The 23338-nt window shown below is 43.4% G+C and overlaps 2 protein-coding genes across 14 annotated transcripts in view; one reads left to right on the top strand and one right to left on the bottom strand.

Annotated features, from left to right (window-relative positions):
* The window catches only part of LOC144496871 (SLAM family member 9-like), a 74925-nt gene that overhangs the window by 29731 nt on the left and 21856 nt on the right, over positions 1 to 23338 (bottom strand). For 3 of the 8 annotated variants that reach the window (XR_013498461.1, XM_078217446.1, XM_078217443.1), the window contains exons 2-4: positions 18456 to 18791; positions 15403 to 15696; positions 10961 to 11090 (exon numbers count right to left, since the gene is read on the bottom strand). Coding sequence is in view for 7 of the 8 variants with exons in the window: in XM_078217446.1 (XP_078073572.1) it covers positions 10961 to 11090; positions 15403 to 15696; positions 18456 to 18791 (760 nt within the window). In the remaining variant the exon portion in view is untranslated. The remainder of the gene's footprint in view (positions 1 to 10960; positions 11091 to 15402; positions 15697 to 18455; positions 18792 to 23338) is intronic. The other 5 variants (XM_078217444.1, XM_078217447.1, XM_078217441.1 and 2 more) reach the window with 2 other exon arrangements.
* Positions 1 to 23338, top strand: part of LOC144496870 (RNA-binding protein 4B-like) — a 157664-nt gene that overhangs the window by 115933 nt on the left and 18393 nt on the right. For 3 of the 6 annotated variants that reach the window (XR_013498456.1, XR_013498455.1, XR_013498457.1), the window contains one exon: positions 15907 to 16361. The exons of 2 other annotated variants lie outside the window; for them this stretch is intronic. The gene's annotated coding sequence lies outside the window, so the exon portion shown is untranslated. Of the gene's footprint in view, positions 1 to 15906; positions 18457 to 23338 lie in introns of those variants that run through there. One more of the 6 variants, XR_013498458.1, reaches the window with a different exon arrangement.

Raw genomic sequence — 23338 nt, 5'->3', positions numbered from 1 at the left:
GTGATTTAAGACTTAGAGACAATATTCTGAATCTTTGCAATTTGTGATAAATTCTATGAACCAATGACAAAATACACCATTAGTTAATGAATTTGTATCAGTATTTATCCTCTGGACAACTACTGGTCCTAATCCCTAATGCTTGCCCTAATCCTACATGCTTGCCCTGTTCCTGTATCTATCTATTCTTTTACCTTGAAACATCTTTCTATCTTCTTCCTGAAAGGTTAAATTTCTTGGGGTCAACTTTAGCAGATTTTCGTTCAACCTCCACAAAGTTATGGCTTTCATCACCACCAATATCAATCATGTGACTAAATAATAAGTGGATACCACGGTCCTGATGACGTTCACACCATGGTCTCTGCTTCATTCACTGAAGTTACTAATTCTGGAAGTACACGTCACAGCCTCTTGTATTTTCTTGCTGTCTTAAGTAAATTACTTTTAACCTTATATTCTCTTATTCTGGACACTTGAATCATTGGACACAACTGTTGCAAATATCTGTTCCTAATTCTTGATAATTTTAAAGACTCAAAATCCCCTGCTCTAATGAAAACATCTCACCTTTTGCTTTGATATTGCCTCACTCCACACAGCACCAGTTATTCTGCGCTGATTTCACTGTATTGCCTCAATCTCTTTAGCTACTTTGCAATTAAAATTCTGCACCAACACTCTTACCTGGCCATATCTTGTCTTGCTGATACACACACACTGCATTTTTATAGTATATAGAATCTGCTAAGGTACCTATCTATGGACCCCTATGTACTATGGATCACTGTTTACACATGAAGGGTCTCATTCCACAAGATCCACGACATCTCTCTGGTGTTGGTTGATATTTTATTAGATAGTGTGATTTAGTACCTGATAGGTAATGAACAAAATTTTCAAATAGCCACAGAGGTGGGGTTGGAAGCAACTGAGGAGAAAAACCGCTAGGGGACATCTGCCTCAGGACCATTTTCAAGGAAGCGAGGGAGGAGACACAGGGATAACATCCCTGCAATCCATTCAGTGAGCAGCTAAGTGAATCACTTGAGGTCTAGTAAGGCCCCACTTACACCAACTAGAATTCTCCAGTCAACAGGCAAGCACCCCCATGGTGGACAAAACATAGCCAGTTAAAAGAGGTGGCCTGGTGGCAAAGCAGAGGGGAAACACGGTGGCAAGCGGTTTAGCATTGCTGCATCACAGCGCCAGGGACCTGAACTCAATTCCTATGCGGAGTCTGCATGTTCTCCCGATGTCTGCGTGGATTTCCTCCAGGTGCTCTGGTTTGCTCCCACAATCGAAAAGATATGCTAGTTAGGTGCATTGGCAATGCTAAGTTTTCCCTCAATGTGCCCGAACAGTCACCGGAGTGTAGCGACTAGGGGATTTTCACAGTAACTTCATGTAAGCCTACTTGTGACATGAATACATAAACTTAAAAAGAGCCCTGCCTTTAAAATATTCAAAGACAGTGCTACCACTGCCTTTTCAAGAAGTGAGTTTCAAAGTTGTAACCCTCAGAGAGATACATTCTCCTAATCTCTGACTTTAACATGCGGCCCCTTATTTTTAAACAATGACCCTTAGTTCGACATTCACTCACAATTCATCCTCTCCATATCCACCCTGCCAGGACCTTCAGGATCTTAAAAGGTTTCAATTAAGTTCTCTCTCTTACTTTTCTAAACTCCAGTGAATATAAGCCTTGCCTATTCAAACCTTCCTCATAAGACAACCTGCCATCCATGGCATTGGTCCAGTAAACCTTCTCTGAACTGCTTCTAATGCGTGTACATCCTTCTTTAAATAAGGAGACTAATACTGTTCACTGCTCCAGATATGGCCGCTCCAATGCCCTATACAACTGAAGTATAACCTCTACTCTTATATTCGATTCAATTTGCAATAAACGATAGCATTCTATTATCTTAATTAATTACATGCTGTGCCTGTATATTGTGATTCATGCATGAGGACACCCAGATCCCTCTGAATCTCAGATCTCTGCAATCTCTCGCAATTTAGGTAAATGCTTCTTTTTTATTCTCTCGGCTAAAATGGACAATTCACATTTCCCCACGTTTTAATTTGCCAGATATTTGCCCACTCACTTAATCTATCCATGTCCCTTTGTAGGCTCCTTATATCTTCTTCACAATTTACTTTTCTACCCATCTTTGTGTCATCAGCAAATTTAGCAACAATACCTTTGGTTCCTTCATCTAAGTCATGTGTATAAATTACAAAACATTGAGGTGGCACGAGAGGTGTAAAGAGCAGTTTGTAAGGCATACCATGCTCTGGGCTTTATTAATAGGGGCATGGAATACAAGAGCAAGGAGGTTATGTTGAACTGATACAGGACACTAGTTGGATGTCGGCTGGAGTATGATGTACAGTTCTAGGTGCCACACTATAGGAAGACAGTTGCAGAAGAGATTCATAAGAATGGTTCCAGTGATGAGAAACTTAAGTTACGAGAGTAGATTGGAGATAAGAAGGGTCAGAGGATGTGATGTATTAACTGGGAATTAAAGCAAAGAGGAAAATAATTAGGTGCCACAGTTGTGGGTTTATTTAGGAGATGTTGCTTGTTCCAAGTCCAAGATGGAACAGCCTTAAAAACCCATGAATCCTTCTGCTTATGTCATTACAAGTCACATGATGTTATACCAGCAGAAATGCAACCATTTAAAATAAATAGCATCCCTTGCCCTTTAAGAAAAGTTGTCATTTGGGGACGAAAGGAGGAGGAGGTGATTCTCCCAGTCCACTTCGCTGCAAAAGATGCGTAGCCGGCCGGGAGATTCAAACAGAGGCCGTTTAGCGGGCTTCCCGCTGGGCACCACTGCCTCCACGCCAGAAATCGGTGTGGAGCTGCATAAATTATTTAAATGCACATTCCAATACAATTTGAATATCATTAGTGCACCCGGGACTGAAGTCTCCAGACCCGCCAGCCTCTTCCCCACCCCCCCCCCCCCCCTCCCCTTGCCAGGAGTGTTTGACTCCAGCAGGGTTTACAATAGCTCCCCACTTGCGGAGAGCTGGCGGCCGACCTCGCTGGAGTGAAGGGGGGCCATCGAGGCCCCCAGAGGATCAGGGCAAGGGGGGTTGCCCCCAAGCATTGCCAACTTGGCAGTGCCAGCTTGGCCCCCAGCACTACCCAAGGAGCAACGTGGCAATGTCCAGGGGGCACTTTGGTACTGCTCACCAGGATCAGGCATTGCCTGATAGGTGGGGCCTAATGGGGATGGGGCCTACGGTCGGGGGGGAGGAGAATCAGTTGGGGTGGGCACCCACTGCCACTCTACAATATGGACCTGTTTTTGCTCGGATAATGGCAGGTACTCATTTTTCATTGGTTGTGTAGCTTCTTACTAGTACTCGTTCTCCATGAGTAAATACGATCTTTTTAGAGTTCTGTTCCCTCCTAGCAATCTACACTCTTTGTTGTTGTTCAACAATCTCTGAAGTATCAGGTGGTATAAAAAGGTCAAATTTTATTCTTAGCTTTCTTTTTAAAAGCAATATCGCTGATAAACTTTGTGTTATTGAATGTACAGTGTCCCTGTGTGATATCAAGAAGTTATTTACTTGTCTTGACAATGCACCCTGGTCCTTTGATGTCTTGATTGAGTTTTGTTTTGTGACTATGAATTGTTCGGCCAACTACTTTGTAGATGGATGGACGGAGCCAACTTGATTTGTTGTACAGCATTTCCTCTCAAGGAGCCCTTGAACTCATTGGAAGTGAACAGTGTCCCATTGTCACTTACAATTTGCTCAGGTCGACCAAATCTAGCAAATATTTCATCCAGTTTTTCCAATGGTCTGTTCTGCTGTTGTGGATTTCATGACCATTGCTTCCAGCAATTTAGATTGTGCATCTACAGTACTAGGAACATGTGTCCCTCTATTGGACCAGTGTAAGCTGTGTGTTCTCTCTGCCATGACTGTTTCGGCCATTTCCATAGATGTAAGAGTTATAGCAGTGGAATATTTCTTAGTTGTGTACAGGACTGCCATTGCCCCACTTCCTCTTCAATTTGTGCATTTATTCCTGGTCACCAAAAATGTCAGTTCCTTCATTCTCAGCATGTAGCTCTTCAAGGATTCTTCCACGCAAGCATGAAGGAATAATCACTCAGATTCCCTACAACAAAACTCTGCTCTAGACTGTCTTTTTGTGATGAAAGGCTTGAGGTCTGGGTATCTACAATGTACTTCTGTCATCGTTTCTTTTAGGACCATATCCAAAACATTCCCCATCACTGGATCAGTTCTTGTGTTTCACTGAACTTGAGATGAAGTCACAGGTATACTATGCACTTGTGTGAGATGTAGGACGTTAACAAAAGTTTCTTCAGGTTCTTGCTTGATTTGTAATGACAATCTAGACAAAGCATCAGCATTTGTAGGTTGCTCCGATTGACAATATTTAATATCGTAGGTGTGTGCTGGTAACATTAAGGACCATTTCTGTAATCTACCGGCTGCTAAAGAAGGAATATCTTAATACGGCCTGAAGATTGTTGTTGGGGTCGGTGATCTGTCAAAAGTGTAAAATGACGGCCATAAAGGTAGAGATGAAATCTTCTTGCTCTGAACATGATACTCAAAGCTTCTTTTTCCAGCTGAGCATAATCTGTTTCTACACTCATAAGATTTCGTGAAACGAAAGCCATTGGTTGCCTTACGCTCGAGAGCATGATGTGATTGAAGTGGACCAATAGCTGCGACTTCTTTAAGACTTCTTTTACCTTTCGTACACTCTTACGCAATCCTTTGACAGTTTGACACATGGCAAAGTGTGCAGTGGCTTCAATAGCATTGCTAAATTTGGAACAAATTTACCATAATAGTTAATCAATCCTAAAAAGAAACAGTTGTGCCACATTTTGAGAAAGTGCTGCTTTTCAGTTCCTTATGTAAACCATCTTTATCAACGATGTGACCCAAGTAGTTTATGGAGATATTGAAAAAGTCGCAATTTTCCTGGAGATTATCATAGAATCATAGAAACCCTACAGTGCAGAAGGAGGCCATTCGGCCCATCGAGTCTGCACCGACCACAATCCCACCCAGGCCCTACCCCCACATATTTTACCCGCTAATCCCTCTAACCTACGCATCCCAGGACTCTAAGGGGCAATTTTTTTTAACCTGGCCAATCAACCTAACCCGCACATCTTTGGACTGTGGGAGGAAACCGGAGCACCCGGAGGAAACCCACGCAGACACGAGGAGAATGTGCAAACTCCACACAGACAGTGACCCGAGCCGGGAATCGAACCCGGGACCCTGGAGCTGTGAAGCAGCAGTGCTAACCACTGTGCTACCGTGCCGCTTTGCAGACGTTGCAATGTGGCTTCCAATTTCTTCATGTGCTCTTGTTGAACATGTGATGAGGATATCATCTAGACAACACTGCATACCATTTAGCCCACTCAGAATTTGATCCATGGACCTCTGGAATAGTTGTGATGTGGAGATGCCGGCGTTGGACTGGGGTAAGCACAGTAAGAAGTCTCACAACACCAGGTTAAAGTCCAACAGGTTTATTTGGTAGCAAATACCATAAGCTTTCGGAGCACTGCTCCTTCGTCAGATGGAGTGGATATCTGCTCTCAAACAGTGCACAGACACAGAAATCAAGTTACAGAATACTAATTCTGTAATTCTGTATTCTGTAACTTGATTTCTGTGTCTGTGCACTGTTTGAGAGCAGATATCCACTCCATCTGACGAAGGAGCAGTGCTCCGAAAGCTTATGGTATTTGCTACCAAATAAACCTGTTGGACTTTAACCTGGTGTTGTGAGACTTCTTCCTCTGGAATAGAGCAGGTGCAGATGTTATCCCAAATGACAGTCTCCATTATTGAAACAGACGTTTTTGTGTCAATAGTGAATACCGGTCACATTCATTTGTCAGTAAGCTGTTGGTAGATCTCTTTTTACTGAATTTCGAGACTTCAGATAGTCTCGTGAATAAGACATTAATCAGCGGTAGTGGATATTGATCAGCACACAAAACCATGTTAATCGTTGTCTTGAAATCGCCACAAATCCTTACTGAGCCATCAGGTTTTAGTACAGGCTCAATCACTTGTAGTAACTGGCTCAATGACTCCTGTTTCGAATAGTTTTTTTAGTTTATCTTCAACTTTGGTCTGATGGCGTATGGTACCGTTTTGACTTTGAGATGTTTTGGCATACTGTTTGGCTCAATTTTGAGTTGGAATTCAACTCCTGTCGTTGACTCCAGTGAGTTTTCAAACATAATTTTGTACTTTTCTAGAAGTTGCTGTAGGTCAGTCTTACTATCGACCAGTTGATTTACAGATCCCAGAATAAAGCAGAAAAGTTCCCATGGACAATGTGGACTCTGCCGTTTGTACATTCAGTTCGATTTTTATGCTAATGTATCCTTTTACTAGTGTGACCTTTTCTGTGTACATGTATGTGTATATAACATATATGTCTTTCGGATAACATTTGATACTTTAAATAGCAAATGCTTTAACTTACTATACACTCTCAGCTATCAGTGATACTGCAGCTTCAGTATCCACTTCCATTTTGACTAGTTTACCCAACATTGGGAATACCCAAAAATGTTGTCAGTCGGCATTGACAAGACCCTAGCGTCAACTCTTAAATTTGTCTTGGCACATTATCTTAATAAGAACATAAGAACATAAGAAATAGGAGCAGGAGTAGGCCATCTAGCCCCTCGAGTCTGCCCCGCCATTCAATAAGATCATGGCTGATCTGACGTGGATCAGTACCACTTACCCGCCTGATCCCCATAACCCTTAATTCCCTTACCGATCAGGAATCCATCCATCCGCGCTTTAAACATATTCAGCGAGGTAGCCTCCACCACCTCAGTGGGCAGAGAATTCCAGAGATTCACCACCCTCTGGGAGAAGAAGTTCCTCCTCAACTCTGTCTTAAACCGACCCCCCTTTATTTTGAGGCTGTGTCCTCTAGTTTTAACTTCCTTACTAAGTGGAAAGAATCTCTCCGCCTCCACCCTATCCAGCCCCCGCATTATCTTATAAGTCTCCATAAGATCCCCCCTCATCCTTCTAAACTCCAACGAGTACAAACCCAATCTCCTCAGCCTCTCCTCATAATCCAAACCCCTCATCTCCGGTATCAACCTGGTGAACCTTCTCTGCACTCCCTCCAATGCCAATATATCCTTCCTCATATAAGGGGACCAATACTGCACACAGTATTCCAGCTGCGGCCTCACCAATGCCCTGTACAGGTGCATCAAGACATCCCTGCTTTTATATTCTATCCCCCTCGAAATATAGGCCAACATCCCATTTGCCTTCTTGATCACCTGTTGTACCTGCAGACTGGGCTTTTGCGTCTCATGCACAAGGACCCCCAGGTCCCTTTGCACGGTAGCATGTTTTAATTTGTTTCCATTGAGATAGTAATCCCATTTGTTATTATTTCCTCCAAAGTGTATAACCTCGCATTTCTCAACGTTATACTCCATTTGCCATATCCTCGCCCACTCACTCAGCCTGTCCAAATCTCTCTGCAGATCTTCTCCGTCCTCCACACGATTCACTTTTCCACTTATCTTTGTGTCGTCTGCAAACTTCGTTACCCTACACTCCGTCCCCTCCTCCAGATCATCTATATAAATGGTAAACAGTTGCGGCCCAAGTACCGATCCCTGCGGCACGCCACTAGTTACCTTCCTCCAACCGGAAAAACACCCATTTATTCCGACTCTTTGCTTCCTGTCGGATAGCCAGTCCCCAATCCACTTTAACACACTACCCCCAACTCCATGTGCCCTAATCTTCTTCAGCAGCCTTTTATGGGGCACCTTATCAAACGCCTTTTGGAAATCCAAAAACACCGCATCCACCGGTTCTCCTCCATCAACCGCCCTAGTCACATCTTCATAAAAATCCAACATGTTCGTCAAGCACGACTTTCCCCTCATGAATCCATGCTTAAGGTGTCTTCATCTAAGGTGTCTGCATTTTTCCCTGTCATCTTATTGATTCTTGCATACCTCAATTTATTCTTTTTCATATACATTTGTGGTATAGAGGATTTTGCTGTGTTCAGCATGCTTTGACAATATGGTCCTTTTTGCACAATTCTTGCACTTGTTTTCCCTACTCCCAGCATTCCCCTAATAAGTTTCCAACTTGTGCACATTGGTTACTTGCTTGTAATTTTGCAGATTTATTTCTAGTCGTCTCCATTTTGTGGATCTTTTTCCCAACTCTGAGCTGTGAAGTCTCTTTAGCAGACAGCCCCATAAACACTGCAATGTCTACTGCTGATTTAAAAGTCAGTGTTCTGTCGGTGAGTAGCTTTCTTTGAATAGCTTCATTCCAGATTCCACATAGCAATGGCATGGTGGTTAGCACTGCTCTGCTGCCTCAAAGCACCAGGGATCCAGGTTCAATTCCAGCCTTGGTTGACTGTGTGGAGTTGCACATTTTCCCTGTTTGTGGGGGTTTCCTCCGGGTGCTCTGGTTTCCTCCCACATTCCAAAGATGTGCATGTTAGGTTGCTCGGCCATGCTAAGTTGCCCCTTAATGTCAGGGGGATTAGCAGGGTAAATACATGGGGTTACAAGAATAGGGCCTAGGTGGGATTGTTGTCGGTGAAGGCTCAATGGGCACTGTAGGTATTCTATCATGAGGGTATCATCAAGCGTCGCACCAAGTTTGCAACGTTTAAGCTAGGCTTTGTAAGGACTCCACGAACTGTCAAATGCTTTCACCTTCCGCCTCGTTTCAGTGATGCAACCTGAATTTTTCTGCATTAATGAGTGGTTTTGGCAAGGAATGCCCTTGTAAAACTTTTGTCAATTCTTGTAGTTTTTGACTCCTGGCTCTGCTGGATGGATGAGATTTTGTAGTGATGTAAAAGTTCTCAGTCCTACCAAACTGAGAAATGTTCAGGTCATCTGATACTTGATTTGCTTGGAAATAATATTGGAATTTTTCTTCATACGAGTTCCAAGTCTCTCATTATTGATCAAACACATCCATGGTGCTAACTTTCCTGCCATTTTTGGTTACCGGCTACCAGGTTTTATACTTGTTCAGTTTCCCCCTCTTCCTCATACAATGCAAGAGATCGTGCTATCACATAGCAGGAGATTTGCTAGAACTGTTCAAAATTATAAGGGGGCTGGACAGAGTAGAAAGGGAGAAACTATTCCTGCTCGTAAAAGGATCATAAACGGGAAGGCACAGATTTAAAGTAATTCGCAAAAGATGAAAATATGATACGAGAAGAAACCTTTTCACACAATGAATCATTCGAGTCTGGAATACTCTGTTTGGAAGTGTGGTGGAGGCAGGTTCAATCAACACATTCAAGAGGACATTAGATAATTATTTGAATAGAAACAATGTGCAAGGGTACAAGGAAAAGGCAGGAGAATGGCATCAGTCGTCATGCTCATTTGGAGAGGTCGTGCAGGAACAGTTAGCCTAATAGCCTCCTTCTGCACCACAACAATTCTGTGATACACTCCAGCAATACCTCACCAATAGTCAAAAAGAATCAGGTGGTAATTAAAACCAGAGATCCAATTATGAATGAATGCTTTGATCCAGTTGCAGTCAGCCCATTCTGGGATCATGGATCCTGGGAATGGATGTCTTGTTCCCAGAGACTACCAGCCAATCAGAGGCCAGCCACTGTGCATTTTAGGCAGTGTCTGATTGAGTGATGAAAGTTATCAGAAATGTACCCCACAGAGGCTCAAGGTTGCTGAAGAAGCCAGGTCACAGGTAAGGGCATGGATGGGGTTGCAAGGTGGGCCTCAAAATCCTGGTTAGACCCCACTTGGAGTTCTGTGAGCAGATCTAGATACCACACTTTAGGAAGGATATATTGGCTTTGGAGGGAGTACAATGCAGTTTTACAAGAATGATATCTGAACTTCAGGGGTTAAGTTCTGAGGAGAGATTATACAAATTAGGCCTTATGTACTGTAAGATATAGGGCCATGGGCAGGATGGTGGGATTAGAAAGGGCACTTGGGTGTCTTTGGGCTGGCATGGACAAGATGGCTGAATGGTATCCTTCTGTGTTGTAACTTTTGTATGGTCCTGTTGTTTTCTCTAATTTTTAGAGGTTTGAGGGCTGATTTGATCAGTTTTTAAGATATTAATAGGAAAAGACAGGGTAGGTAAAAATAAACTATTTCCATTGGTTGGAGATTCGGGGACATATAGTCTAAAAATTAGGCTAGATCATTCAGGAGAGATTCGGAAGTAGTTCTACACACAAAGGGTGATAGAGGTTTGAAACTCTCCAAGAAATGACAGTTGATACTAGATCGGTTGTTAATTTTAAATCCGAGATAGACAATTTTTGTTAAGAAAAAGTATTTGTGATATGGGCCAAAGGCAGGTGTATTGAATGGTGGAATGGGTTTGAGGGGCTGAATGGCTCATTCCTGTTCCTCCGTTCACAGAGGACGTGGTTCAGCAGCAAAGGCAAGATGGGTGGCTTTCTGTGCAACACTCCCCCTTACCACTCCCACTGCATACTTCTCAGTGCTGTATCCCTCAATCAGGCAGTGACTCTGGGAACTCGAAGGCAAGGTTTGCTTTCCGGCATCTCATTACGGCAAGACCCCAACCGCCACTGCCATTGAGTGAATACTGATGGTGGTGTTAAAGTGGGCATTAATTGCCCACTTAAGGGCCTCAGTTACAGTATAACAGAAAGGCCATCCACAACCTTCTGCCTCAGAGGTAATGGAGGCAAAGGCAGGAAGGCAGTAGGATCTTCAACTGCCCAATTAAATCCCCTACATCCCAGGCTTCAAAGTTGTCCTGAGTGGGTTGGGGGTGGGGAGAGTCATTAAATTACACCTTGTGTTCCCAACTTAGCAGTTATTAGACGCTGAAATTATGACCGAGGAAGATGAACAATCAAGAGTACCTGCCTTCATTGGGCTTCGAGTGTTTCTTTCTCCACACAAAGAGTGTGGCAATCAGGATGACAATCGATATGGTAATCACAGCAACTGCTATGCCAATGTGGAGCTGAGTTTTGTTTTGTAACTTGTGATCTGAAAAGTGGAGAATATTTTCACTGTGACTCTGTTCCTTTATTGACACACAGGGATTTAAATAAACATACTTCAAAAAAATTTGGGGAATGAGAATAGCTGAAGAAGCATCAAGGTCCAGGTCAGGGTTTGAAATTTTCAGCACAATTGGCTCACATTATCGTCCAGTTTTATTGTTAAACCTGATTATGGAATGGTTACACCACGGGAGACAATCGACCCAGCATATCCATGCTGATTCTCTGCAAGCGCAACCCAGCTGATCCCATTCCCCACCCCTTTTTTTCATAGTCCTGAATTTTTTTATCTTCAGATAATCATCCAATGCCCTTTCAAAAGCCACAATTGAATCTGCTTCCAATGTACTCTCAATGCAGTTCAATCCTAACCACTTGCTGCCTGTTGCCTGATAATGAATGACCTCTTTGCCTTAATTTCAAAATCCAAGATTAATCCTAAAAGCAAGCGTCTTTAAGACAAAATAGTAATTAATAAGGGATCATTGATAATTGCAATGGATATTGATTTCTATTCAGTGATTCAATTAACCTCTCGTCCTCTGCTTGCTTTTCAACACTCTGATTTTTCTAATTAAACCCAAAGTTTTCTGGTCCTGAATCAGTGTTTTACTTCTAACTTTGTAAAGTTTTCTTGCAATCAATTTCATAAGTAATTTAGTGCAATTTGGGAAGAAAAAATCCCAAATCTGAAGGCTGAAGCACGTGACAATAGACCAGTTACAGTTATTTCTGACTCAACTCTTGCATTCTGACCGGGGCAAAGATAAAGCCACTAATTTTAAAACAGGAACTATAGGGAGTTAGATGAGTGCAGTATGGTGATAACTTGTTTGGTAAGGCAGCCTTCTTGTGGCCTTTTGTGATAAATTTCCATTTCTAGCTTATTGAGTTTGGCTGAAGAATAACTCCAATCTTCCGAAGGCTTGACCTGATAAGTGATAAGTAAAATGTGCCGTCCAAGTGCCAGCAAGCAAGAATTTAACCATCACCCTTTGAAATTCAATGCCAGTATTATCGCTGAATTCCCCCACCATCGGAGTGGAAATGGGGTTACCATCAACCAGAAACAGACCTGGATTTGCCATATGAATCTTGTGGCTACAAGAGCAGGTCGGAGGCTGGGAATTCTGCAGCAAGTAACTCATCCTAAAAGGTGTCCACCACATGCAGGACACTTGTCAGGAATGTGATGGAATATTTTTCACTTGCTTGGATGAGTTCAGTTCCAACAACACTCGGCCAAGTGCTGGTAAATGGAATTAGGTGAGAGGTCAGGTGTTTCTCACATGTCAGTGCAGACTGGATAGACTGAAGGGCCTCGTCTACACTGTCTAATTTTATGATTCTAAGAAGCTCAACGCCATCCAGGAAAAGGCAACCCATTCACCACCTCAGCATTCACATCCCTCCACACTGACGCATGGTGGCAGCAGCATGCACTATATACAAAATGCACTGCAACAACTTCAAGGTTCTTCAAACAGACTTTTCAAACTCGCAATCTGTATCTCATAGAAGGATAAGGGCAGCATATGTATGGGAACTCCATCACCTGCAGCTTTGCTGGGCCATGCCTCCCCCAAGCCACATGCCAACCTGACTTCAACATGTCACTGACTTAAAATTGGTAAACTCCCTCCCTACGTTGTGTTAAGGATTTACCTAACACCTTATGGACTGCAGTCGTTCAAGAAGGCAGTTCAGAATCACCAAGGGCAATTAGGAATGGGCAATAAACATTGTGCTAGACAGCTAACTAATTCCACCCCCCCCCCTCCCCCCAACATTCTGTGAAAGATTTTTAATTTTAATTGCACTAACTCTTGCAGATATATAATCGAATGGCTGTCAACCACATTTTGATACCAAAGCCATCTAGACAGTGAGGGGTAGTCATACCCTAAACCATCACATTCGTGACTCATGGCATTGAGTTAATCTCTGGGTTTTCACCATACCTAATGACAGTAATGGAAAGTAACATTGATCTCATTTGTTTCCCAAGGGTGGATTAGGTTAAAATTGCACTCGCAATCCTGCCACTATCAGCAAGCTCTGCCTCCTTTGGCGATTACCCAATTTTTATACAGATGTACGTTTTCCAGCAGGATGTCACTAGAAAGTGGTGTGAAGTGAGAAAACTGCCACTTGTTTCCTCATCCTTAACTCAGCCCACCATCCTGGCATCTTGCTTGTCTATGCAACTCAATTATACTTTTGTTGGAGATATCAAGCCAAATGTATGGGCCAGATCTTCCAATCAGCAGTGATACTGTGCACATTGCTGCTGCCGATTGAGATCATTGCACATTTAGTGCCCACTTTCAGTCAGGATTTCCAAGTCCAGCTAAAACAATAAAACCCTGGTGCAGCAATCCAGGAGAAAACTGGGGAAAAGAAGCAGTACCGAGGACAATCCCTTTTTTTACAACATCATCGATCATACTTCCATAAGTATTTTAAAGTCTCATGTACTCAATGGGTGTATCATGGGATGGGAGTGGGTCATTGGGCTTGGATTGGGAGGGTGGGTGACTTGTGTCAAGTCAGAGTGTTGCTTGGGTCAGGGGTGGGTTAAGTTTTACTGTTAGTCACTTGAGTTACACTAGAGATTAGACAGTCTATAACTTCTCGAGTAAGTAATGTATTTGCTGTCCAAGAGATGAATGTAGCCTGGTGTTACAGGCAATTCAAATCAGCCCATCAAAAGTTTAAACTTCCCAGGCAATGACGGCTCCTCTTTGCTTGTCAAGACCTCCTCAGGGTCCCGATTCTTTCCAGCAAATTGAGTAGAGTGTTAGGGATGGCAGTAGTGCAGCCTTACATAACGTCCCATCATTTTATCAATACCATTAAGTTTAAGTAAATCCACCTCCCAAAGTTAAATGGAAAGAGCCAAATAATATTCACACTTAAGACTCCGAATGCCTCCATGCAGTGACTAGAATGGTTGACGAGGAAAGGGCCGTGGATGTCGTCTATATGGACTTTAGTAAAGCGTTTGACAAAGTCCATCATGGTAGGTTGGTGCAAAAGGTTGGATCTCATGGGATAAACGGGGAGGTGGCTAGATGGGTGGAGAACTGGCTTGGTCACAGAAGACAGAGGGTGGTAGTGGAAGGCTCTTTTTCCGGCTGGATGCCTGTGACTCGTGGTGTTCCTCAGGGCTCTGTATTGGGACCTCTGCTGTTTGTGATTTATATAAACGATCTGGAAGAAGGTGTAACTGGGGTGATCAGTAAGTTTGCGGACGACACGAAAATGGCAGGACTTGCAGATAGTGAGGAACATTATCAGAGGCTACAGAAGGATATAGATAGGCTGGAAATTTGGGCAAAGAAATGGCAGATGGAGTTTGCGAAGTGATGCATTTTGGTAGGACTAACGTAGGGGGGAGCTATACGATAAATAGCAGAACCATAAAGGGTATAGATACGCAGAGGGACCTGGGTGTGCAAGTCCACAGATCCTTGAAGGTGACGTCACAGGTGGAGAAGGTAGTGAAGAAGGCATATGGCATACTTGCCTTTATAGGACAGGGCATAGAGTATAAAAGTTGGGGTCTGATGTTGCAGTTGTATAGAACGTTAGTTCGGCCGCATTTGGAATACTGCGCCCAGTTCTGGTCGCCACACTACCAGAAGGATGTGGAGGCTTTAGAGAGAGTGCAGAGGAGGTTTACCAGGATGTTGCCTGGTATGGAAGGGCTTAGTTATGAGGAGAGATTGGGTAAACTGGGGTTGTTCTCACTGGAAAGACGGAGGATGAGGGGTGACCTAATAGAGGTGTATAAAATTATGAAAGGCATAGATAGGGTGAACGGTGGGAAGCTTTTTCCCAGGTCGGTGGTGACGTTCACGAGGGGTCATAGATTCAAGGTGAGGGGGGGCGCGGGGGGGAGGTTTAACCGGATATCAGAAGGACGTATTTTACACAGAGGGTGGTGGGGGCCTGGAATGCGCTGCCGGGCAAGGTGGTGAAGGCGGACACACTGGGAACATTTAAGACTGATCTAGATAGCCACATGAGCAGAGTGGGAATGGAGGGATGCAAAAGAATGGTCTAGTTTGGACCAGGGAGCGGCGCGGGCTTGGAGGGCCAAAGGGCCTGTTCCTGTGCTGTATTGTTCTTTGTTATGCAAGCAACAGCCCAGACACAATACCCGCGCAGTGCCTGCACCCATGAAACTGTTCCCAGCAAGAGTGAGTGCTAATAGCAGGGCAGAAAACTGAAGGGAAAATGTACATTTCATTACTTCTGGAAACTTGGGGTCAATTAAAGATAGCACCAACCTTTCTCAGTGATGTTACATGGTCCTGCGAGGTCAATGCTCCCGGTCTCCTCACTAACCGGGTTCTTCACCATGCAATTATAAACTGCCTTGGCCTTATGTCGATCGAGAGACACTTCCAGTGTCGTTCCATTGTCAGTCACACTGTGTGATCCACTAGTTGTGACCACCTCTGATCCTCTCCACCAGCTGTATTTCAGATTACTGTTGTTTTCCACTGAGCAGCTCAGGCTAACATTACAGATCCCATTAGAGGAGACATCTTTTATCTGTATGCTTAGATTTGATACACGTTCTATTCAAAGAAAAGCATAAGTAGACTTAATGATACAACAAGATTTAGAAGTTAGGACATCAGAGATTGTGTTTGCCAGTCATGATTTAAAGAAATTAGTTTGATCACTTTGGTGGGTCAGAGAAGGCTATCCTTTGTTGGCCTAATTTCTAGTGCCTTTCAATAACTATGTAAGACAAATTCAATTGATCATCTTTTTCCCCCCGATAGAAAGCAGAGATTGAAGCTACTGACTCTCAGCTGGGAGCTTTGTGATCAATAGCTGGGAGCTGCTGCTTTGGACAAACAGAGGACTCAGATGCAGCAGCAACTCACCTGCTTCAAAAGACCTTGTACATTACTGAGTCAAAAATCTTGGAACCCCAACCCAGCAGCACTGTGCGAATACCCTCACTACAAGAGAATGCAGTCAGGAACAACATCCACCATCATCTTCTCAAGGATCACTATGATGGACAACAAATATTGACCTTAGTGGCAATGGCCACACTCCAAAAATGAATTTAAAGTATCATCAGTGTACATTGTTTTATACTATGCCATACCTCCTTGGTGCCTACCTGTGTAGGTTCACATTGTTTCTTCACCATAGCAATAATGATTTGTACGTGTATTGCACCTTTAATATAATAAAATGCCCCATTGGACTTCAAAGGAGTATTACCAAAGAAAAAAACTGACACTAATTTACATAAGGAGACATTACGACAGGTGACCAAAAACTTAGTTAAAGTGAATCCGATAGCATAGTGTTTAATTACTGGACTAGTAACCTAAAAGCCTGGGCCAGTGAGCTGGTGATATGAGGATGTCTGGTGAGTGGAGCCATGGGCAGGATGAGGATGTGAGCTCAATATAAATAGGCCTTATGGAAATGTGAGAGTATTTGTTTGAGAGGGCAGTGATATCCCTTGAAGTGGCAATGTGAAAGAATCAATGGGAATGTGTGAGTCTGTGAGGTAAGAATAACAACTATGGACTTACTCTGGCGGCACAGATGAGATCATTCATCCTTTCCCTGCACTGGATGGTGAATCTCTTGTGTGTTGAGTTGGCATCCACCGCCTCCCAAACTGGAGAGGCGAGGTTGGTGGATCTGCAGCCAGAGTGGGTGTAAAAGACATTGTGGCACACCTCTACTGTTTCCAGCAAGCAGTCCAAGGAGTTGTCGGTGAAGTTGAGGGCAGCTGTGTTTTTTTATTTTGGGGCTATCTCCTCACTGTGCATCAGTCCTGGTGTAGGCGATTGCACTTTAAGTATGGCAGGCAGGGCACGTTAGCAATGAGCTCACGGTGTGCTGGGCGAATTAGAGACATTCTGGCATTTTTCCCGTGGATGAATATTTAATAAGCTCTAAAGATATGGGGCAAAACTCTGCCTTTGTAGCTGGTGGAGAACCTGCCTTTTTTTGCCCACTGTGGCACTTAATGTGTAAATTGGAAAATGCCAATTTTTTAAGTTATTTGAAAAATTACATTTGGAAAGTATGCCTGGAAGGATAGTAGAAAGTCTCAAGTTGTGCTTGTGAGGGGTGGGGTTGAGGAAATTATCATGCCAGTTCTGCAATGCTTTTTTAAGATGGGAAATTCCATGCAAGAAGCAGGTACCCTCTTTGAAAAAGGTAAGATTGGTCAGCTAATGTTCTCTCACCATAGAAACCTGCCAGTTCCACCTCTGCCAGGGCAAAAGTATGCATTCATGAAAATGGGCACCGAACTAGAAAAAGTGAACATTTCCAACAGCATATTTTTTTTTAAATGATCTCCATCTGCAGTGTTTGCAGAGGGGCGGCTGGATGCTGGTTATGATATTTCTGATCTCTCACAGCTTTAATGCCTTCACATAATGTAAATTGGTGCCTGACTTTTTTATGCCAATGCACCCATTTCCAAAATTTGGAATGGATTTACCATTGGCCAGTTGGAGGTCTATCTTCTTCATATTTTTAATAACCCAAAAGCAGGTCTTCAGGAAGTCCATCCTTTCTGGGCAGCACAGTGGGACAGTGGTTAGCACTGCTGCCTCACAATGCCAAGGACCCAGGCTCGATTCCCGGCTTCGGTCTGTGCCGAGTCTGCATATTCTCCCCATGTCTGCAAATTTCCTCCGGGTGCTCTGGTTTCCTCCCACAAGTTCTAAATAAGTGCTTGTTAGGTGCATTGGCCATGTTAAATTCTCCCTCTGTAACCGAACAGATGCCTGAGTGTGGCGACCAGGGGATTTTCACAGCAACTTCATTGCAGTGTTAATGTAAGCCTACTTGTGACACTAATAAATAAACTTTAAAACTAAACTAAAATATAAAGCAATAGTACGACTAGTCTCAGTCTCCCTTCCCTCAGGTTTACTGTTGCCCTTTACATGCACAGAAGATGTTAATGACACTTGTTGACATCTTTCCATAAATGTTAAGATAAAAATTGCTTTGAAATGATATTCTAGCTAATTATAATATACATGCACGCACATCAAAAGTCAGAATTTAAAAGAATATTTCCCTAGTTATGACAGAAACACACAAAAGATGGGTGTGTTGGTGAGCACTTGTGTAGAGGAACCAGTGTGATTCTCATTTAAGTTTTAAATAAATACAGATTTCTTTACCAGTGTGTATGCCAGCCTTCTGATTTTACAATATTCACTCTACCCATGTGATCCAGGGCACTTGGGCACAGATCCAGGAATATGTCCTCAATGACATTTAAGTACATAAAGGTTGTTAGATCAGAGATGTAATCCTATAATTAAAGTGAGATTACCATAAACTCGCAGTTCTATAATTTTTTCGTAAACTTTCTGTCCTGATCTTGCATTAACTTCATAGAAGCCTTGGTCACTTTTCATCAGGGTCTGTATTTCCAGGCTGTAGTCTGTGAGGTTTAAGTTGATTCTCTGTCCAAGCTCATTGTTACAGTCTGTTGGGCTGTTTTGGACTTTCATACATACTTGAATCTTGCTCCCAGTGGATGAATTTCTGAAGTCCCAGGTAACTATGGAAGGATCTGCCCATGGTAAATGTAATGATAACATTAGAGACTGTCCCAGAGTCCCATTCACCAGGTGCAAAACGGAATTCCCATCCACCTGTCCCAGACCTGGAACAGAAACAGAAGGACAAGCCATGAGAGTGTTTTTAGTTCTGGTTTGTTTGTACCTGACTTTCTACTCTGTCTTCCATTGTTGTGGTTCCTGAACTGAAATACATTTCAGAGTTTGTGCAAGCACTGATATAGCATTAATTAGAAGCCATGGCTCTTAAACTTAGAGAAGTCTTCAGTTGGAGAGTTTCACTCATAATCCTTGTACCTGAATCATTGACTCACAGCAAAATGTAAACAGAGAAAATGAAAGAACAATTTGCAATTATGAAGCGCCTTTCAATCTCCCAAAGCACTTTACAGCCATTGGGGTACTTCATAAGATATAGTCACCATTGAAATGTAGGAAATACAACAGCTAGTTTTCATACAGTAAGCTCCTACAAATAACAGAGATGATGACCAAATATCATGTTTCAATTATGTTAACTAAAGTATAAATATTGAGCAACACACGAGGAAACCTTCCCCCTTTTTCAAAATAGTGTTGACATATTTTACATGTAGCCAAGAGCGCAGGGAGGGTCTTACTCTATTTTCCCATTGGAAAGACTGCGGATGCAATCTTTCCTGCTGTTCATATCACACTTCCATTGCAGTGTGGTTGGAGAATTTGGCAGCCAGACAAATCTCTGTTCACTGTGGCGGGATGGGAAAATCCCGCAGCTGTGAACAGTGGTAAGATTGTAGCCTACACCTCAGGCAGTGAAGCATGCCACCAGTACTGCACTGGAATATCAGCCTAGATTTGTGTTCAGTACTCTGGGGAAAATCTCAAAACCAGCACTTTCTTAGAGACAACAGTGTTACCATCCAGCCATAATGGATTAAAATGATGTAAATATATGACTAAGTGTCATTTTGGGTGAGAAAAGTGGTGTGATTCACGTGACATGTCTGTGATTAAAATTCACAGACGTATTGATCAGTCTGATCTGTGAAGATCATTACAGAATACTGATTGGAATGCGAATCCCTACAGCCAACCAGATCTTAAAGATACAGACAATATGGGTGGAGGGAGCATCCACTCCATGAAAACCTCCAGAGCATGCACTGTCCGAAAACCCAGATTGCTGTTTGTATGCGTGTTCTTTGATTTTGGCGTGGCAAATTAATGGCTGCGCAATATATTTTAAGTGCGGCATGGGGTGGGGAGGTGGGGTTGGTGGGGGGCGGGGACGGCTGCGTGGGTATTAGGGGGGAACTGAATGACGTCGAGGAATTCAGTTTCCACAGGAAAGCGTTCCTGTATTTGTAAATTGCTATTGGACGTATTTTGATGAATTTCAGCAGACGGATCTTGTGCACAGTCACGCAACGGTGTGAGTTTGGCTTGTCTAGTTGACGGGGTAGGTGGGGCATTTCACGATTGTTGTTTGACGGTCTGCGGCTGCACATCAAGCCGTCAGCGTTACATTGGTTGGCGTTGGGGTTGTTTAGTGTTGTTGGAACTATATTTATCAGGCCAGGTCGAGGCTGGTCAAGCTTACTCCTGAATTGTACATTGCAGGTGGTGTGCAGCATTTTGGGGAGTTTGCGAATGGAACAAGAAGTGATTAACTCGTTACACGTTTCCACGACTTCAATCTGCAACAAGCACCTTTCAGGTTCTAGTCAAGTTCGATCTGAAGGATTTTAAGAGCGGAGGATTCAGCAACTGTATTGCCGTTTAATCCCAATGGATGAGCGTTATGTATATGCCTTCTTGGATCAGTTTGCTGCATCACAATTCATTGGCCCGATGTGCTACCTTGCTAATTGTCAGGTTAAGTCGGGGAAATTCAGGAAAACATGCATTTCGGTGGATAAGCGTGAAAATCTTGATAATCGCAGACAAATGTACCAATTTAGTAGAGTGTGTGACAATTCGCTCATTGTATAATGCAAATTCCTATTATTAGCAGAAATGGAGCAGCATAATTATGTAATAATGACAGTCAACTCATTCAAGCATTTGCAAATTGAATAGAGAGATCAATTACACAAATGGGAGCAAGCGTCAACACTAATTGAAGTCACCACCGTTAAAGGCGAAATTTTACATATATATCTTATGTATATCACAGACTTCTTCACAGATGTATTCACAGACAGAATCTTATGTGTATCACAGAATCAGATTGCAATTTTCCCACACCGTCATTTTTTAGGAGAGGATTGAGTTTTCTACCAGTTCCGAGGGGGAGGGTGCCTAAACTCACCGGCAAGCTCGGCTTCACAAGACATCGTGTGCCATTTTTAAATGCTAGTCTGATGTCATAGTATAATTGATGACCCCACCCCTTCCAACCCCACTGAAGACATGTTTCCCCAATCCCCTCCCCCAACAAAGATCACTAGCATTAGGACCCTCCCAATGGGTCCCCCTTCATGACCCCCCTGATGATGGCTCCCATTCATGATCCCCTCTTGCCCCAGCCCACCCCTCAGCTCCCACTCCCTTGGCAGTGCCACCTGGCACACTGACAGTGCCCACTTGGCACTGCCAGGATGCCAGGTGGCACTGCCCAGCCACGCAGGGGCTTCAGTGGCCTTTGAGCCTCCCCCACTCCCGGCATGGCAGTCAAGCCCAGTCTCTATTTGTGGAGGCCAGTAGTGATTCTCACCACTTGGTTCCCACTGCACTCGAGGGTTGGAAAATCTGGGAGCAGGGAGAATCCAGCCTTAAACTGATTTATTTAAATGTACTTCAACCAGATTGCATCCTGGAGGGGTGCGTGAGAGGATTCCAACAAGGTTTTACGCCGTAACTGAATGTGCTAAATCCCAGACCTGCAATCTTCTGGCCCTGCTCCGCTCGAATGCAATCTTCATCAAGCGCGACATGGCCGCAAAATCATGACCATTCTTTTCTTTCGTAAGTATTACAGGAAGGCATTTGAACCCCAATCTCTAGTTTGGGTTGATTAGAAGCTTAAAGTGTTAAAAAATCTGAATCGCGACATAAACTCACTTTCAGTTTTAAGGGAGGTTGAACAAGAGTGGAGCAATGAACTAGTTCCCAAAAGGTGGTTGACAATTTAAATAATTCAGAGCAGTTAGTAGCCTTATATTGATCCACAATTTTAAATGCTATCCAGATTGTTCGGGTCTTGACAACTAAAGGTCCCCTTTTTACTTACCATACCTCACCAAGCCCTAGCAATTGGACACTCCCCCTAGCCATTCCATTCTTCCCCGAGCTACCTCACAAGAGCTCTGGTCTCTCCGTGAAGTCTCTAATTTCATGCTGGAGGCTTTCAATCTCAAATCTTATTCCACCTCTGATTGCACCCCCTTCCACACACACCATCACTCCACAAACCTGGATTCTGATCCCAAAGGAATTCTCTCACCATTCACCGCTAATGATCTCCAACATGTTCCCCATGTTTCAATTCCTCCGGCCTTCAGCTGTGCCCCTGCCACACTCCCCAAGGCCTCATCTCTAATACCGACCTCCTCCGTCTATCTCCAAGTTCCCCTCCCCATCCCACGCTCTCAGATCCATCTCCTTGAAAATCTTGGCTCCCTGGCTGCCACCTGGTACTGAATTTGTTTGCTCAATAGCCAGCCCAGCCTATAAATATGCCTAGCTTTGATCAGGAATAGGAATCTGTCTTCCCTCCCACTTTTGTATCATTCACACGTTTGGCCACAATATTCTCTGTTCTTTCCTCCAGATCATTATATAGTGAAGGCCTGGGGTCCCAGCACAGACCCATGGCACTCCATTGGTGACTGTTCTCCAATCTGAGAAACACCTCCTTATTGCTACTCACTGCTTCACAACACCAGTTTTATGCCTCGGTGGCAAGTTTGTAAAGCACCCTGCTGTCTCTTTCACTTGCTGTTTACTAAGAGGAATACAACTAATTACAGGAACAGAAAAATGTGTTAATATAACACTATATTCTCCTGGTTTTCCCACCATCAACCCAGCTACATTGCTCTCTTTCCATTTCTGAGTAAAAAATAGCCCATTGTATCACTCTTCTTAACGCCTCACCTTACTCGGAATCCGTTGATGCCAGCTCTTTAAAGTATTATCAAATTCATACCACTGTCTCCGCCCCTAAACCCATAGATTTTTCTGTTTTGTTTTTACTGTCCCATTTCTCCTTCATTCACAAGACTGGACACCTGGCTGTGAGATTTAGAACTGGAGGTCAAATGAGGACTTTGTCTCTGCTGTTTTAAGCATTGGGATGCCGCGTGCACAGCTTGGGTAGATTTTCAAATTTCTGCTCCCGTGAAAAAACAATTTTGTGGAGAGTTAATGGAAATTAATATTGAGATGCTGCCGATTTCCCATAGCGTATATTGCACAGAGTCAAATATAGAACATAGAACATAGAACAGTACAGCACAGAACAGGCCCTTCGGCCCACGATGTTGTGCCGAGCTTTATCTGAAACCAAGATCAAGCTATCCCACTCCCTATCATCCTGGTGTGCTCCATGTGCCTATCCAATAACCGCTTAAATGTTTCTAAAGTGTCTGACTCCACTATCACTGCAGGCAGTCCATTCCACACCCCAACCACTCTCTGCGTAAAGAAC

Source organism: Mustelus asterias, chromosome 8 (genome assembly GCF_964213995.1).
Source record: "Mustelus asterias chromosome 8, sMusAst1.hap1.1, whole genome shotgun sequence".
Taxonomy (NCBI): Eukaryota; Metazoa; Chordata; class Chondrichthyes; order Carcharhiniformes; family Triakidae; genus Mustelus; species Mustelus asterias.
This window is presented reverse-complemented; position numbering and strand designations above follow the sequence as displayed.